This window comes from Eurosta solidaginis, chromosome 3 (assembly GCF_040869045.1).
Source record: "Eurosta solidaginis isolate ZX-2024a chromosome 3, ASM4086904v1, whole genome shotgun sequence".
NCBI classification, from domain to species: domain Eukaryota; kingdom Metazoa; phylum Arthropoda; class Insecta; order Diptera; family Tephritidae; genus Eurosta; species Eurosta solidaginis.
The window spans coordinates 49,098,389-49,113,413 of NC_090321.1; the positions used below are offsets into that span (position 1 = coordinate 49,098,389).

Consider the following 15,025-nt stretch of genomic DNA (forward strand, 5'->3'; position numbering starts at 1 on the left):
GTTTAATCCTGGCAGATCGCCCGCCTAAGCTTAGCTTAAACTGCAGTTAAAGAAGACTGAAAAACTACAGAATAAATTTAAGCGTTGTTTAACTGATAAACGAGTTGAACCTGTACTGAAACCCCAAACCTTAGAGAACAAAGCTTTAGTAACTAAATCATGGACTTTTACAACTGTTTTTGCTATTCAATCAAGGATAACGTGCAAAAAAAACAGCATCATTCATCTTGAATAGGAATTTCAACTTGATTATTTTTTGTGCCATTGTGCTATCTTGTAACTACATATATGTTTTAAAATTCTTTCTGCACCAACATTTTATATTTTACATTTCACCCATGCACGGAAATTTCCGTGTACTTGTTTGTTTATATATTTGTTTTCACAGCTGAATTGTGTTATCAACTTGATATGTGTACAATGTGAAAGGGGTACACTTAATTAGTTTTTATTGTTTCCAAACTGCTAATATGATCTATTGTATACTGCCAGAAAGCCATAGTTGAGATCAGTGCACTAAATTTTGAGCAACAACACTGCTCGAATTTACGTGGCCCAATAAATCGCAAAACATTCTCATTCGCGTAGATAATTACACAGTGATAAACAGAAGGAAAGATTTACTGGATTTCTTAAAAAGGTAGGGTCCAATACTTCCTTAAAATATTGTTTTTTTTTTTTTTTTTGAAATGATCTTAGACAAAATGTTTCAATTGTGTTGTTAGTGTAGAAATGAGAAAAACTGAATTAAGCATGAAAACAAATACCAGCAGGATGGCCTAGTGGTTAAAGGCTACTGCAGTTTCACCATGTGATTCACGGTTCAAATCCCGGTGAAACCTTTGATAACATTACAAAATTGCCTGATGATGATTACGTTGGCGGTTTTTGAAATGGTTCCATAGCAATATGCCAGTAAATGTGTCATTCTTTTCAGTTTCTCTTAGAAAAACATAATAATTGAAATTCAATTATTATAAGCCGGTGTTAAGCTCATGAATTCTTAAATATAACTAAAGAACGGATTATTTTCATATGCTCCACATAGCTTTTGAATGAGTACGATACGAGTGGGTATCGAGTACTTTCCCTCGATACATTTTGGGAATCGATTACTTTTCTCAGTCCTTTTAAATGAGTACAGGTTTCTAGTGGCTAAAACAACGGGCAGCAATGAAATGGGCTGCATGAACACAAAATTTAAGCGTGGATTTTTCCCATGCACTGTTTCATTGACTTCAAGTCAGTAATGCGTATATTGGAAACGCGTTTGAACCCCCCCCCATTCCCCACCCCAACTGACCAGTGGGTCAGCATTGTTTCAGAATATCTCATTTTTTTAACGGTTTTATTTAGCTTGACTTGACATGCCGGCGCACGGCCGTTGTGAACGAATTTTGTAATTGAAATTTAATTAACTTCCCGATAAGCTACAAGCTTGAACCTTGGATATATATATATATATATATATATATATATATATATATATATGTGTGTGTAGTTCAGAACCCGATGACAATGCAATAGTAAGAAGAAAAAACTCTGATAGGTGGCGCAAGGATCGAGATATTCAAAAAAATCGTGGTCCGATTTGGTCCATATTTGGAATACATAATACAAACATGAATAGAAAGCGACCTATGATGTCCGATTTGGCATATAATCCGGTAGAAGTGACATCGAAATATTTTGTAGTTCGAGGAGGGACAAGCATACGTGGTGCAGAGTCGAGTAAAGTCTTTGGAAGGATTATTTATTGAGGACTTAGATTGTAACAAATTGTTAGGAAGAGTCCTTGTAATAATGAGTCACTAAATGAACTAAATAGAATGAGAAATAAGTAATAGGCAATTAAATAAAGACTAAAAACTTGAAAATAAAATAATTTAAAAAAAACTTTAAGGTAAACGGTTTTATTGAAAACAATATTTACATGAAGTAATAATAATACTAAAAGCTAGAAAATAATTCGGTAGGTTCTAGGTACTAGTCATCACACTCCTCATCAATCTAGGGCGTTTATCATATAATTAAATAAAAGCGTTGGACGCGTAAAATTTCTATTGATAGTCATAAGTAAGACCAACTGAACCTTAATAAGGTTATGCTAGGTCTCACATTTTTAGAAATTTCACGCGCCCAACGCTTTTATTTAATTGCCCGATTAACGCCCTAGATTGATGTGGAGTGTGATTACCAGTACCCAGCACCAGCGTTGACAGACTGACGACGCCGTCGTCATTTAGACGATTTTCAACTAGAATGACGCTTGGACGATTTTGTAATGAAAAATGACGATTTAAGCTTGCCTTCTAGGTAAGATTTATTTTAAATATTCAAACACCAAGAAATTACATATATTTAAAATTTAGATACAAGCTTTATTGAACATTGTATACCTTATACTAAAAATATGCTAGCTTTTGCTGCAGACGGAGCCAATAACATCACCTGCTCGAAGCATTCGGTCGCCCGAATTTTTGAAAAAAAATTCCTAACTTAATTACTTTTAAATGTATATTTCATTCTTTGGCACTTTGCTCTTCGTAAGCCTGCTTAAAGCTACCCAGCTGTGTAGAAATATTGGTGCGCAATGTGTATAATTACGTTTCAATAGTTCCAAAAGAATTACCTACTCAATTGAAAAATATAACTGCGCTATTGGAATTGCAGCCAAAATGGATGCTACATCCATGTTCAAACTCGCTGGCTATACTTAGAGGCATTAGTATACTACAGAGTATTAGAACTTAATGAGCCATTAAAAATATTTTTTAACTTCGCTGTTAATGTTGACAAAATAGACAGTGCAAAAACCATTCTTGATAACTTGGATGATAGAATGAAATTTATCTCTCCATACTGAAGTATATTCTCCAAAATATTAATAAAGTTAATAAAATTTTGTGTGAGGGGTTTCAAGTACATAATATGTATTCAGAAATAAAAAGACTTTGTTTAAGTATATTGTATAAGTTTGTAAAGCCGGAATGTATTACATTAGACAACATAGAAGTTATAGATTATAAAAACATTTCAAATATATTGCAAAGTGATCAGATTTATGCAGGAGTTTATGCGATGGATAAGCTTATCGCCTCTAACATTTCCAAGCAAGAAGAAGTCAAATTTAAACAAGATTGTATTATTTTTTATATCGAAATGTGTGATCAAATTAGAAAGCGTTGTTCTACAAAACTTATGTTTCATGGATCACAAAGAAGGTGCTGGAAAAAAAATGTATTCTTTGCATATGGCCTTGCAACATTTTTTGCACACAATCGATCAGAAAATTGTGCAGAATATTGATAGCGAGTATAGGGAATTCAAGTTTTTAGAATTTAAGACGTATTTTGGAGACATTTCTAAGGTTCTTCTCGTTGCGTGTGAAGCCAATTTTGCCATCTTATACGTTAAATAGCACACTCTTGGAGCGTATATCTGTTGTAAGTGATTTGGGAGTTCTCTTTGATTCGAAACTGTGTTTCAATATGCATATTTCATCAATTGTAACAAAGCAACAGGGGTACTTGGATTTGTGAAACGGTGGCCAAAGAGTTTGATGATCCGTATCTCACTAAGCTCCTTTTCACATATTTAGTACGTCCAATACTTGAGTCCTGCTCGTGTGACTGGTGCCCGCGGTATCAAAACTATATACATTGAATTGAGTCGGTTCAGAAACATTTTTTAATTTTCGAACTCCTTGGCCTAAACTGGGATCCTAACCTTCATCTACCACCATACAAAAATAGGGTGCTTCTTATTAGTTTGCCAACTTTGGAAACCCGAAGAATATTACTTGGGGTAATGTTCCCGCATAAGCTCATCATCGGTGAGATAGACTCCTCTTACCTTGTCAGTTACCTAAACTTCGCTGTCCCTAGCAGAACTTTTAGACACTATGTGCGCTTCCACCTATCAACTTACCAACAAAATTTTTCTAAAAATAATCCCTTGCGGAATTGGTACTCGCACTATAATGATTTGTATAATTGTATCAGCAAGAAATACTCTTTCACTGCTTTGCATAATTCAATACTCTCATATCTGAACTGATTGTTAATTATAATAATGAACACATTTAATTCTCTTTTTGTTTTGAGTTGAATTTAATTTTTAAAGTTCTTATGTATTTAATCCTAATCTTAGCTTTTAAATTTACAAATATTTTGTTAAATTTACAAATAGTTTGTTATTGAATTATATTATTTTTAGTAGTCGACCGCGTTGTGTCTGTTGTTGACTTTAAATAAATAAATATCTAATGTGCTTGCCACGCTCTTCAGCGAATGTAGAACGAATTTTTTCTAAAATAATTTTAAGCAAAACAAAAATCCGAAACCGTCTGGAAACTGATACATTAAAAGGAATATTGCTAGCCCAAAATTATTTAAAATTGAATAAATTTTCCTGTCATAATATTGAACCGTAAATAAATATGATAAAAAAATAAAAGCGAAAATGTATAACTAAGAAACTAAAATGATATAGGAGTTTATTCGAGGTTCGATTCGAGCTCAAAGAAAAATAATTTTAAAATGACTGAAAACAAGTACCTTTTGTATGTAATACAAAATTTATCTTTTAACACGTTTTTGTTATTTATAAAATAAAATCAAATGAAATAAAAACGATTTTATATGTTGTATGTGGCAACAAAAAATAACAATCAAAGACAATTTTCAGAAAATCGCTTTTAAAGTTAATATTTCTGAATGAAGTCCGGCGCATTTTGGTATCTGCCGAATACAATCGTACGTCACCTGATAATAACCCAACTTCGTCCTAACTCAAAATTGGTTGTTATTGGTTGTTGCCATATATATGACGATTTTTGACGATTTTTTGTGCGGCATCTGACGACTTGGAAAAAGAATATATGGCAACGCTGCGTACGTCTCACAGACGTACGTTATCTCACTAGGGTTATGTAATTGAATTTATATCTGGTCAATTACCATTCCTTAATTATATACGTAAATAATTTACTTAATTCAGCAGCTGCATTAAAACGCGACATTAGATCAAAATTACTCGCTGCATTTGAAGCAATCACGCCGCCTACGCATTCATCCAGTAATTCCATTAAATTTGTATGTTTGACCATTACTTGTTCAGGTATGGGATGAAGAAATCCTCTTGTACCATCTTTTCTCAAATTTTCCCGCAAATAAACGCATGCACTCAATATATTTAAATCGCTTAAACCGTTTGTACATAAACGTACAGGCACAAAGGCAAAACAATCATTATTACATTCAATATAATCATGATAATCAATCATTTCACTTTCTTTGGTGTTATTTCCATCTACAATGTAAATTGTATCCAAATCAATTAAATATAGTTTATCATGTGCTGTATTATAGATTAGATTGTCTGATGTTAAATCTGTTATGTATATATGATAGCCGTTAATACCTTCGGTAAATTTAAAAGCTATATCCAATAATTGCTTAGCTATACTTAATTTTATACGAAAATTTGCATATTCAAAATATTGCAATGTATTACCGACATATTCTTCATACAAAGTTAAGCCGCACACACCAAATGTTTTAGGTACTGGAAACTTTTGCTTTTCCAAATATGGTTGCAAGAGCAATTGTACATTAGTAAGTAATAGAAACCAAATTGTTAACTCGTTAAAATCACTTTCATTAGTGAGCATATCGACAAATTCTTGTATGTTTTGTTTTGGACAGAATTGAAAATCTGTAGTTTCGGCTTGCGTTAAGAACTTCATTTTAAGTATTTCGCGTTTTAATGGCATTTTTATATTTTTTAAAATATTTAATATATTTTTGGTTGAAGTTTTTGCTATAAATTTAGTGGCGTCCAGTTTGGAGCGCAGCATTTGCGTTACTCTTTTGTTGGCTATATTTTTTTGGTACAACAAATAATTGAGTGTATTGTGTATACCAGATTCCCAATCACTTTCCAATTGTGCCTGCAATTCGTAACAATTTTCTAAATGATTTTTACCAAATATTTCTTCAATTGGTATATCTTTGTTAAAGTGTAATGTATGCTGTTGATCCAAGTGAATGAATATTCTCAGCACGATTGTGAGCAATATTAAAAGTCTATTACTGAAGAGCAAATTGTTTAAATTTCTTAACATAGCTGCATAGAATATACTGATCCTGCAATTAAAGAAAAAAAAATTACAACTCAACATTTTGTGTTTGTATTATTTATTTGTTTATTACGAGTAGAAAAAGTATTTATTTATTATATGCAGTTTTTTGTACGGACGAAACACTATGGTGCCTGTGCCGAAACAGCCTGGCAAAAATCAAAAAATTTTTAAAAGTCTAGGTTTATCGAAGGCTATGTTGCTATGTTCAAACAGAAAAATAAATTGAGGCAATTTCGACTTAAACTGAGTGCTGTTCATACAACTCAATTTAGCTTACACAATAGTAATTTCATAGCTGATTGGCTCATCTCTATAGCAACAACACACCTTTGTTCAGACTGTCAAAATGTGTGTGTTGGTACTGGGCGAATGGAATGGAATCAAAACATAAAACTTTGAAATTTTTGTGTGTTGTAAGAAAATGTGTTCAATGTTTTGGTTTAATTTTGAGTTTGCCATCTTCTTTTGATAATCCCTACTCCAGTGAAATGAAAAAAAATAAAATCAGCTGATGAGATGAGCCAACTATATAGTTGGTCCATGCGTAACTGACGTTTAAATCTACTCAATAAACAAACTTTACAAGGTTGCATTTGTAGTTCGAAACAATTTATTACGCAATTTTTTTGTATACTCAGATATAGACTTCTATATATCAAAATGATCTGGGCGAAAAAGGAAATTCATTTAGCCATGTCCGTCCGTCCGTCCGTAAAGACGATAACTTGAGTAAATTTTGAGGTATCTTGATGAAATTTGGTATGTAGGTTCCAGGGCGCTCATCTCAGATCGCTATTTAAAATGAACGAAATCGGACTACAACAACGCCCACTTTTTCGAAATCGAAAATTTCGAAAAACCGAAAAAGTGCGATAATTCATTACCAAAGACGGATAAAGCGATGAAACTTGGTAAGTGCGTTGACCTTATGATGCAAATAGAAAATTAGTAAAATTTTGGACAATGGGCGTGGCACCGCCCACTATACCTTAGAAAATTTTCTTAAACTGGATCACCCTTCGGTAGTGCTTTGACAAGCATTTCATGTGTATTTCTGCTATGAGAGATGCTGTTCAAAGTAGGCAAAAAATTTGAAAAAACTGCACACCATGAATTGACGAAAAGCTCGGCTATAGTCTCCTCGGAGATATGTAGCCCCAAGTTTTTATTATTTACCGAAAATTACAAAAAAAAAAAAACTGTTTGGCCTAACAAAAATTAAAATTTTTTTTGATTTATTTAATAATTTGGGAAATTTTTTAACAACGCGACATCAGGACGGGCAAGGCGGAAGTTGTTTCGATTATACCTTGTAAATCTCTTCAACGCCTTTTTTCCCGGGAGTTAACAATTAACAAATATTTTTTTTTAGCTAAAAAATTGTTTTTTTTTGTTTCCTAAAAAAAAAAAAAATACATTCCATAGAAAAAAACTTGGCAAAATCATATGATAGGAATCAATCGATGTCTTGGCAATTAGGTTGTGTCAATCTCTACGACAGAGAGGTCTGCTACCACGGGTACGTTGTTCATACAATTAACTACAACTAACTATAACTAAAGCGCGGTTTCCACATAAAAACACGCTCAAGAAGAATAGTAGAAGCCAAAAAAAAATTGGCAATTCTTTTATCGCTCTTAAACATTATTCTGTAACTCGATTAGAATGGAAACGCGTTTAGAAAGCTGTCAACCCATATACATACATATGTAAATGTTTTGTTCAAGTTCGAAAGAAATTTCATTCGTATCGAGTTACAAAATATGGCCCAGTTCTCTATAAAGCGGCGTCACTTCCCTGCAAGCCACGAAAGTCAAATTTAGCAATATATTAGAAGAAATCTGTTAAAATTAACATACGGGAACTTCCACAGAAAAGTCCACCTTAACCGAAAAACTAAACTAGGATTAAAAAAAAAATTGCTTGAATTATTAAAGAAAAATAATTAAATGTTATATATTTAATATTTTCAAAATTTTCCTTAATTCCGATGGTGAGATATCGGTACACAAACCTCATGTTCGTGTGGTGATCAGTTTTTTTTTATTTACAAGAGTATTTTCTCTTTGCTGTTTAAATTTCTAAGATAACTCTGCAATTTAACTCTAATAGCTAGAATTTGGCAATAACAACAACTAGGCGTAAAATCAATGTAAAAGAGCAGTAACGCTTCAATTAACGGTCAATTTTGGATTTACTTTTAATCGATATTCTAGAATAAAATCACGCCATACAGAGGCTATTTAGACTTATTATATCTGCACTGGCGATTGTAGATGCAAATAGTTTTGTATTTTAATAAAAGTTGACAAAGTTTACAAATTAAATTAATAATCGCGCCATTTAAGCAAGTAATCACTTCCATATTGAGGTTCAAAGTTTCGTAACGTCACGCCATATTGTAAGTAATTTTATCGATAGGTGATGCCTTATTCTCAATTCCAATTCAATCATGTCTTATGCAGATGGATTCTTCGAGTAACGTTAAAAAATACTCAAAGTGCTATGGGGAAAAACTAAAAACTGACCTACAAAGGCTGGAGAGAAGCCGTTTAAAATCAAAAGAGAGGGCATCAAAGTATAGAAAAAGATTGGAAAAATGTATGATGAATAAATGCTACAATTGTGTTCAGGATGTAAGAAATTAGTGCCCCTAAAATATGGGCCATTGATGGATGAAGCTGTTAAATTGAAACATTAGCGCAAAGTTGAAGACCGCATTGTTTTGACATACACCGAAGGTTCTTTATCTATCTTTTGTACGAAATAGATGCACAGTTGCCTTTGTTTAAACGCCACTTTTTTATTAAACGTTCCCAACAAAACTATTTCGAAAGCAAAAAAAAAAAAATAACATTAGCCCAGAAGATCTAATTCTACAAATTGACTTTGCAGAGAATTATAGGTTAACTTGTCAAAATGAGGTGCAAAGCGCACATTTTAGCTACCGTCAAATTACCACTTTCACTTGCGTGGTTTGGCTGGTTGGCGAAGTAAAATCATATGCTATAATCAGTGACAAACTCACAATAAATTCGATGTGTGCTGTTTTTTAACAAAACTTGTAGACATAATCAAAAAAGAACATGGCCAATTTCAAAATATTTATATTTTTTCGGATGGAAGTAGCTCTAAGTTTAAATTAAGTTTATTGCGCGAAGCCTGCCAGATTTTGGTTTGAATTTGGTTGCAAAGTTGTAGAGTGCAACTATTTTGCAACTTCTCATGGAAAAGGTGCGGTCAATGGGGTAGGAGTAACGATAAAACGAAAATTTTGGCAGGTGGCGAAAATGGAAAATATATTTTAGGATACTGCAGTTTCTTTTTACCAATGTGCTCGAAATCATATCTTTGGTATTAACTTAACTTACATTCCCACACAGCGAATAGAAGAGTTTTATGTTTTGCTAATAGAAAAATGGAATGAGTTGCCGAGAATTGCTGGAATACATAAAATTCATGATTTATCAAGCAGCGAAGCCAGGCAAATAAAATCAGCCGAGACTGGGTTTTCACACAAAAGTGTTGTATAATAATAAAATAAAGTTTAAAAACGTTATTACTGCTTATTTGAAATATTTTTAAATAAAAAAAACGCATTGGTGAAATTCATGCTTTATTTTTAAATGTCAAATGTTATGTGCATACTAATTTGGTTTATTTTTTCAAAACAATAAAATCACAGCGCTAACCCCAATTGAATATCTCCATACATCCCTTCAATTTGAAATTTTGCAAAAAAAATTTTAAATTGGTATATCAACAAAAAAAAATTTTAATGGATTTAATTTCAGTGACATAACGTCAGGTAAAGTCACGCCAGATACTTTGTCTGGTAAAAAAAAAACCGAAAAGATTTTCTTAATATAGGAAATTGAAACATTAACCTTAAATATTTAAATATCATTACAAAAAGTTTCACGCGAATAGTTCTACCCAATTCGAAGAATTATGCCTTTATAAAATTCAAGCCAAAGGGGACTTCCGTTTTTTGTAACATCACGCCAGCCCATATATTAGCTTATATAATTTAGTATTTTTAATAAATTTCGGTAATCTTTTTACTAAAATAAAGTCCGCTTTATTACAATGCTATTGGAAAAAATTTTCGGAAATGTTAAAGCATTTTTTTTTTAACATTTAGTCATACAAATGTCACGTCACGTCAGTTTGGAAATATCAAACAACATAAAAAGAGCACTCGTGCTCAAATAGAATTGCAAATTCCGTTAAAATATACTCATGTATCAACGTTGTAAAATGATTCAATCAATACAGTTATAAATCAAGATTGATTCATTTTACAAATATGATTGTTTGATTTCAAATATATAAGCCAAGTTTGAATGCGATTTAATTTTTTCCATTCAAAAATTCCTTTAGTGATTGCATGACTGTAAAAAAAGCATTCAACTTGATTGTGGGATGTTACGTAAAAAGGAAAATTGGACCGTGCACCAAAAACTTAACTTGAAAATTACCGAATAAAAATGTGAAACTTTAGCGTACAAAAATTAAACTTGAAAATTAATAAATGCTAATAATGCTGTCGTTATCGGACCGCCACTGTATCCCAATAACTCCTTAGCCTCTGCTGGCTTCCAGTAGGTTTGTTTACAATTTGATATATACGTATGTTTGTATTTAAACTATTTACGTAGGTAGTTAATAACTTATAACTCTAGCACTTACCGATCAATCCCGCGATGGAGGCGCCTTCGTCTAAGAGAGAGCGTGGCTGCAAAGAACGTACATATACATCTGCCTACAAACCTATGCTGGAAAGTATTCCAGCCTACAATGGGAGGTGAAAGTAAGAAAATTTACAAAGTTATTCGGGCATGCGGCTGCGGCCCGAATTAAAGATTTTACGCGTGGTTAGAGCAAGGTAAAAATCAATAGAATAAAAAAATTGAAAAAATTATAAAATAAAATATAAAAATATAAAATCTGATAGTGTTATAAAAATTCTAATGGTGTTATAAAAATTTATCCGAAATTTAACCAATATGCCAAAAATGGAATTGAGGGCCAATTTAAAAAAATGCGAATAGCTTTACGTAAAAAAAGGGATAGCGCAAAAGAAAACGTAAAGCAACAAAAAAAGTGAAAAATAATATAGAAAAAAAATGCGCTAATGGGGAATAAAAAAAAAAAAACGCAAAACGTGCAAAAAAGCAGCGAAAGTCGAACAAATACAAAAAAATGTTAGACAGGTGAAACAAAATTGGCGATCTTTAAATCCTAAAAAAAGGAAATGCAAAAAGTGGGGAGGTAATGGAGAAACTGTCGGCTTAAGGCTTAGGAATTTAATAGAAGAAGCAGCACACGGGATAGAGATTAAATCTGGAGAAATAGAAAAACGAAGGTTAAGAAATTAATAGGTAAATAACAAGGGTAATGTTGAGAAACTGGAAAAAAAGGTAGGCAGAAGTAAGGAAACGAAACGCAATAGCAGAAATGCTAACAATTATAGGGGTTACAAAAAAAATTACTTCATAAAAAAAAGGCTCACAAGGAAATCGGCGAAAAACTAGAATTGATTTAAATTAACCCTAAGAAAACTAAACTTAACAATTCAAATTAAACAAATTCAATGAAATGAAATGGTGCTTAAAATTAACTAAAAAAATTCAAAAAATGTAAAAAAAAAAACAAATGTAAATTCCGGCAGCGGCGCACGGATAATTATGTTGCCCTTTTGGGCTCTCTCCTTGACTGCTGTTCTCCTCCAATTAGTGGTTGTCTCTGCAGCTCCAATTTAATGATGGCGGTGCCAGGACAGGAGCCCTCAGATGCCCTTTTACTCCCTTGACGTCTAGCCTGACACCGTCTGTATGCTTCCCCTTCCTCTATATGAAATACTACCCCGCATTTGTGTATTTCGGACTGTATTGGTGGCTGGTGTGGCAAGTTCCTTTAACTTAAATACTACCCCGCTTTATTTTTGCGTTTGTGGCTGGTGATGGTGGACAGCTTAAATTTTTGCACAGCAGTCTAAATGTGTAGAGGGGAAGAATATTAGGGACTGGGGTCATGGCGGGAGAGGAAGACACATTAGGGTGCATGTGAACTTATTATATCTATTAACTTTTATCTACTTATTTCATTTTACCTATTTATGTCATTTTATTTATTCATTTGCTTTTAATTATTTTACTTGATCTTATCCAATAAATTTTTATTAAATATCTGGCTTTATTTATTTATGTATGTAATTTTAGTTATTTTAATTAGTTTTATATTTTATTTTATTTTATAATTTTATTTAATTTTATTTTATTTTTAACTTTCATTATTTTATTTTTTTTACTTAATTTTATCTTTGTATATAATTTCATTTATTTCACTAAATTTTATTGATTGTATGTAAGTAATTTTATTTAAGTTAATTTGCACTTTTAACATTTTTTAAAATTTATTTTCACTATTAGTCCACATGCACCATGGACTGGGGAAAGGGGTTTCACTGGACTCACCTGGGGCTGTTGTCAAGCCGGGTATGGAATCCCGGTTCCTCCTTGGGATTCCGCTAAATTACCCGTTAGCACGGTTTTATGAGAAAAAAATTGCGAACGTTTTTTTTTTCGCAACACAAAATATATATAATTAAAACTTGCTTCCGCACTCACTTAAGTCAACTTTTCTTTTGAGACATTCTCTGCAATCGTTTGGCGGTCGTACCCCATAAATCAAAAGCCTTTCTTTCTCACCACTTTCACTCAAGAACGAAAGACACCAATACCAACAATCCTATTTAGGCGGGAAACGACGGATATAAACTTTCACGAACTAACTTCACGCATACTAACAGATACATGTTCGAACATCTATCCAAGTGTTTGCTTCCTACTAGTTACTAACACATGTAAACGTAGCTATGCTGGTATATGCACACAGATACATGCGTAAATGTTTGAACATCCTTACCATCGCATTAACCCACAGGGCTGCCGCTACAGGCTCGCAACCGCCGATGGTGCATGCAACATGGGACGTGGACGTAAAAAAATTCAAAGCCTGTAGCGGCAGCCTGCCGAAGTAAGAACATATACTAAAATTGTAGCTGCAGAGGGAACCACTAATTGGGGGAGAACAGCAGTCAAGGAGAGAGCCCAAAAGGGCAACATAATTATCCGTGCGCCGCTGCCGGAATTTACATTTGTTTTTTTTTACATTTTTTGAATTTTTTTAGTTAATTTTAAGCACCATTTCGTTTCATTGAATTTGTTTAATTTGAATTGTTAAGTTTAGTTTTCTTAGGGTTAATTTAAATCAATTCTAGTTTTTCGCCGATTTCCTTGAGAGCCTTTTTTTTTATGAAGTAATTTTTTTTTGTAACCCCTATAATTGTTAGCATTTCTGCTATTGCGTTTCGTTTCCTTACTTCTGCCTACCTTTTTTCCAGTTTCTCAACATTACCCTTGTTATTTACCTATTAGTTCCTTAACCTTCGTTTTTCTATTTCTCCAGATTTAATCTCTATCCCGTGTCCTGCTTCTTCTATTAAATTCCTAAGCCTTAAGCCGACAGTTTCTCCATTACCTCCCCACTTTTTGCACTTCCTTTTTTTAGCATTTAAAGATCGCCAATTTTGTTTCACCTGTCTAACATTTTTTTGTATTTGTTCGACTTTGGCTGCTTTTTTGCACGTTTTGCGTTTTTTTTTTTTATTCCCCATTAGCGCATTTTTTTTTCTATATTATTTTTCACTTTTTTTGTTGCTTTACGTTTTCTTTTGCGCTATCCCTTTTTTTACGTAAAGCTATTCGCATTTTTTTAAATTGGCCCTCAATTCCATTTTTGGCATATTGGTTAAATTTCGGATAAATTTTTATAACACCATTAGAATTTTTATAACACTATCAGATTTTATATTTTTATATTTTATTTTATAATTTTTTCAATTTTTTTATTCTATTGATTTTTACCTTGCTCTAACCACGCGTAAAATCTTTGATTCGGGCCGCAGCCGCATGCCCGAATAACTTTGTAAATTTTCTTACTTTCACCTCCCATTGTAGGCTGGAACACTTTCCAGCATAGGTTTGTAGGTAGATGTATATGTACGTTCCTTGCAGCCACGCTCTCTCTTAGACGAAGGCGCCTCCGTCGCGGGATTGATCGGTAAGTGCTAGAGTTATAAGTTATTAACTACCTACGTAAATAGTTTAAATACAAACATACGTATATATCAAATTGTAAACAAACCTACTGGAAGCCAGCAGAGGCTAAGGAGTTATTGGGATACAGTGGTGGCCCGATAACGACAGCATTATTAGCATTTATTAATTTTCAAGTTTAATTTTTGTACGCTAATGTTTCACATTTTTATTCGATAATTTTCAAGTTAAGTTTTTGGTGCACGGTCCAATTTTCCTTTTTACGAAACATCCTTTTTATTTTTTTTTATTCAATAGTTTTCAATTTAAAGTTTTTTACTTTTGATTTTCCATCGGTTTTTAATTTTCTGTTTTTCATTCTCAATTCTGCCATTAAACAAACTGATCTTTCTGACTTTCGATGTCTTGATTTTCTTTGAATTACGTAACGTGCTTTTCGCGGCAATTTTACAACCCAGCTTCCACTTCCTTTTCTCTATTATCTTCAATTTAGCAACCTTATCTTCATCATTTATATTTTTTTATTATACATATAATTAGATAGAATTAGTTTCAAACCATTAGCCTTAAGGAAAATTCGATATCAGGGAAGTTTTGAATTGTTTTGAGCATTATTTTAGTATAACTAGCTAGTAAAGAGTTTTATAACATTTTACAAAGAAATTCATACTATCGTGTTCATTAGTTAGATGGGTTGAGCTTATCTCAGAATGAGTGGCTAAACACTTTAAATTGGTGTGGGTGTTGCACGAGTGCA

General features: G+C 32.7%; 2 protein-coding genes across 4 annotated transcripts in view; one reads left to right on the top strand and one right to left on the bottom strand.

Annotated features, from left to right (window-relative positions):
• The first annotated feature begins 536 nt into the window (after window positions 1–536).
• The window catches only part of LOC137243674 (uncharacterized), a 67,846-nt gene continuing 53,357 nt past the window's right edge, over window positions 537–15,025 (top strand). Inside the window, exon 1 of the mRNA XM_067771625.1 lies at window positions 537–640. The gene's annotated coding sequence lies outside the window, so the exon portion shown is untranslated. The remainder of the gene's footprint in view (window positions 641–15,025) is intronic.
• Window positions 2,288–15,025, bottom strand: part of LOC137243675 (divergent protein kinase domain 2A) — a 38,480-nt gene continuing 25,742 nt past the window's right edge. For all 3 annotated transcript variants that reach the window (XM_067771628.1, XM_067771626.1, XM_067771627.1), the window contains exon 3: window positions 2,288–6,149. In XM_067771628.1, the coding sequence (XP_067627729.1) occupies window positions 4,958–6,127 (1,170 nt within the window). In that variant the 5' untranslated portion in view covers window positions 6,128–6,149 and the 3' untranslated portion in view covers window positions 2,288–4,957. The remainder of the gene's footprint in view (window positions 6,150–15,025) is intronic.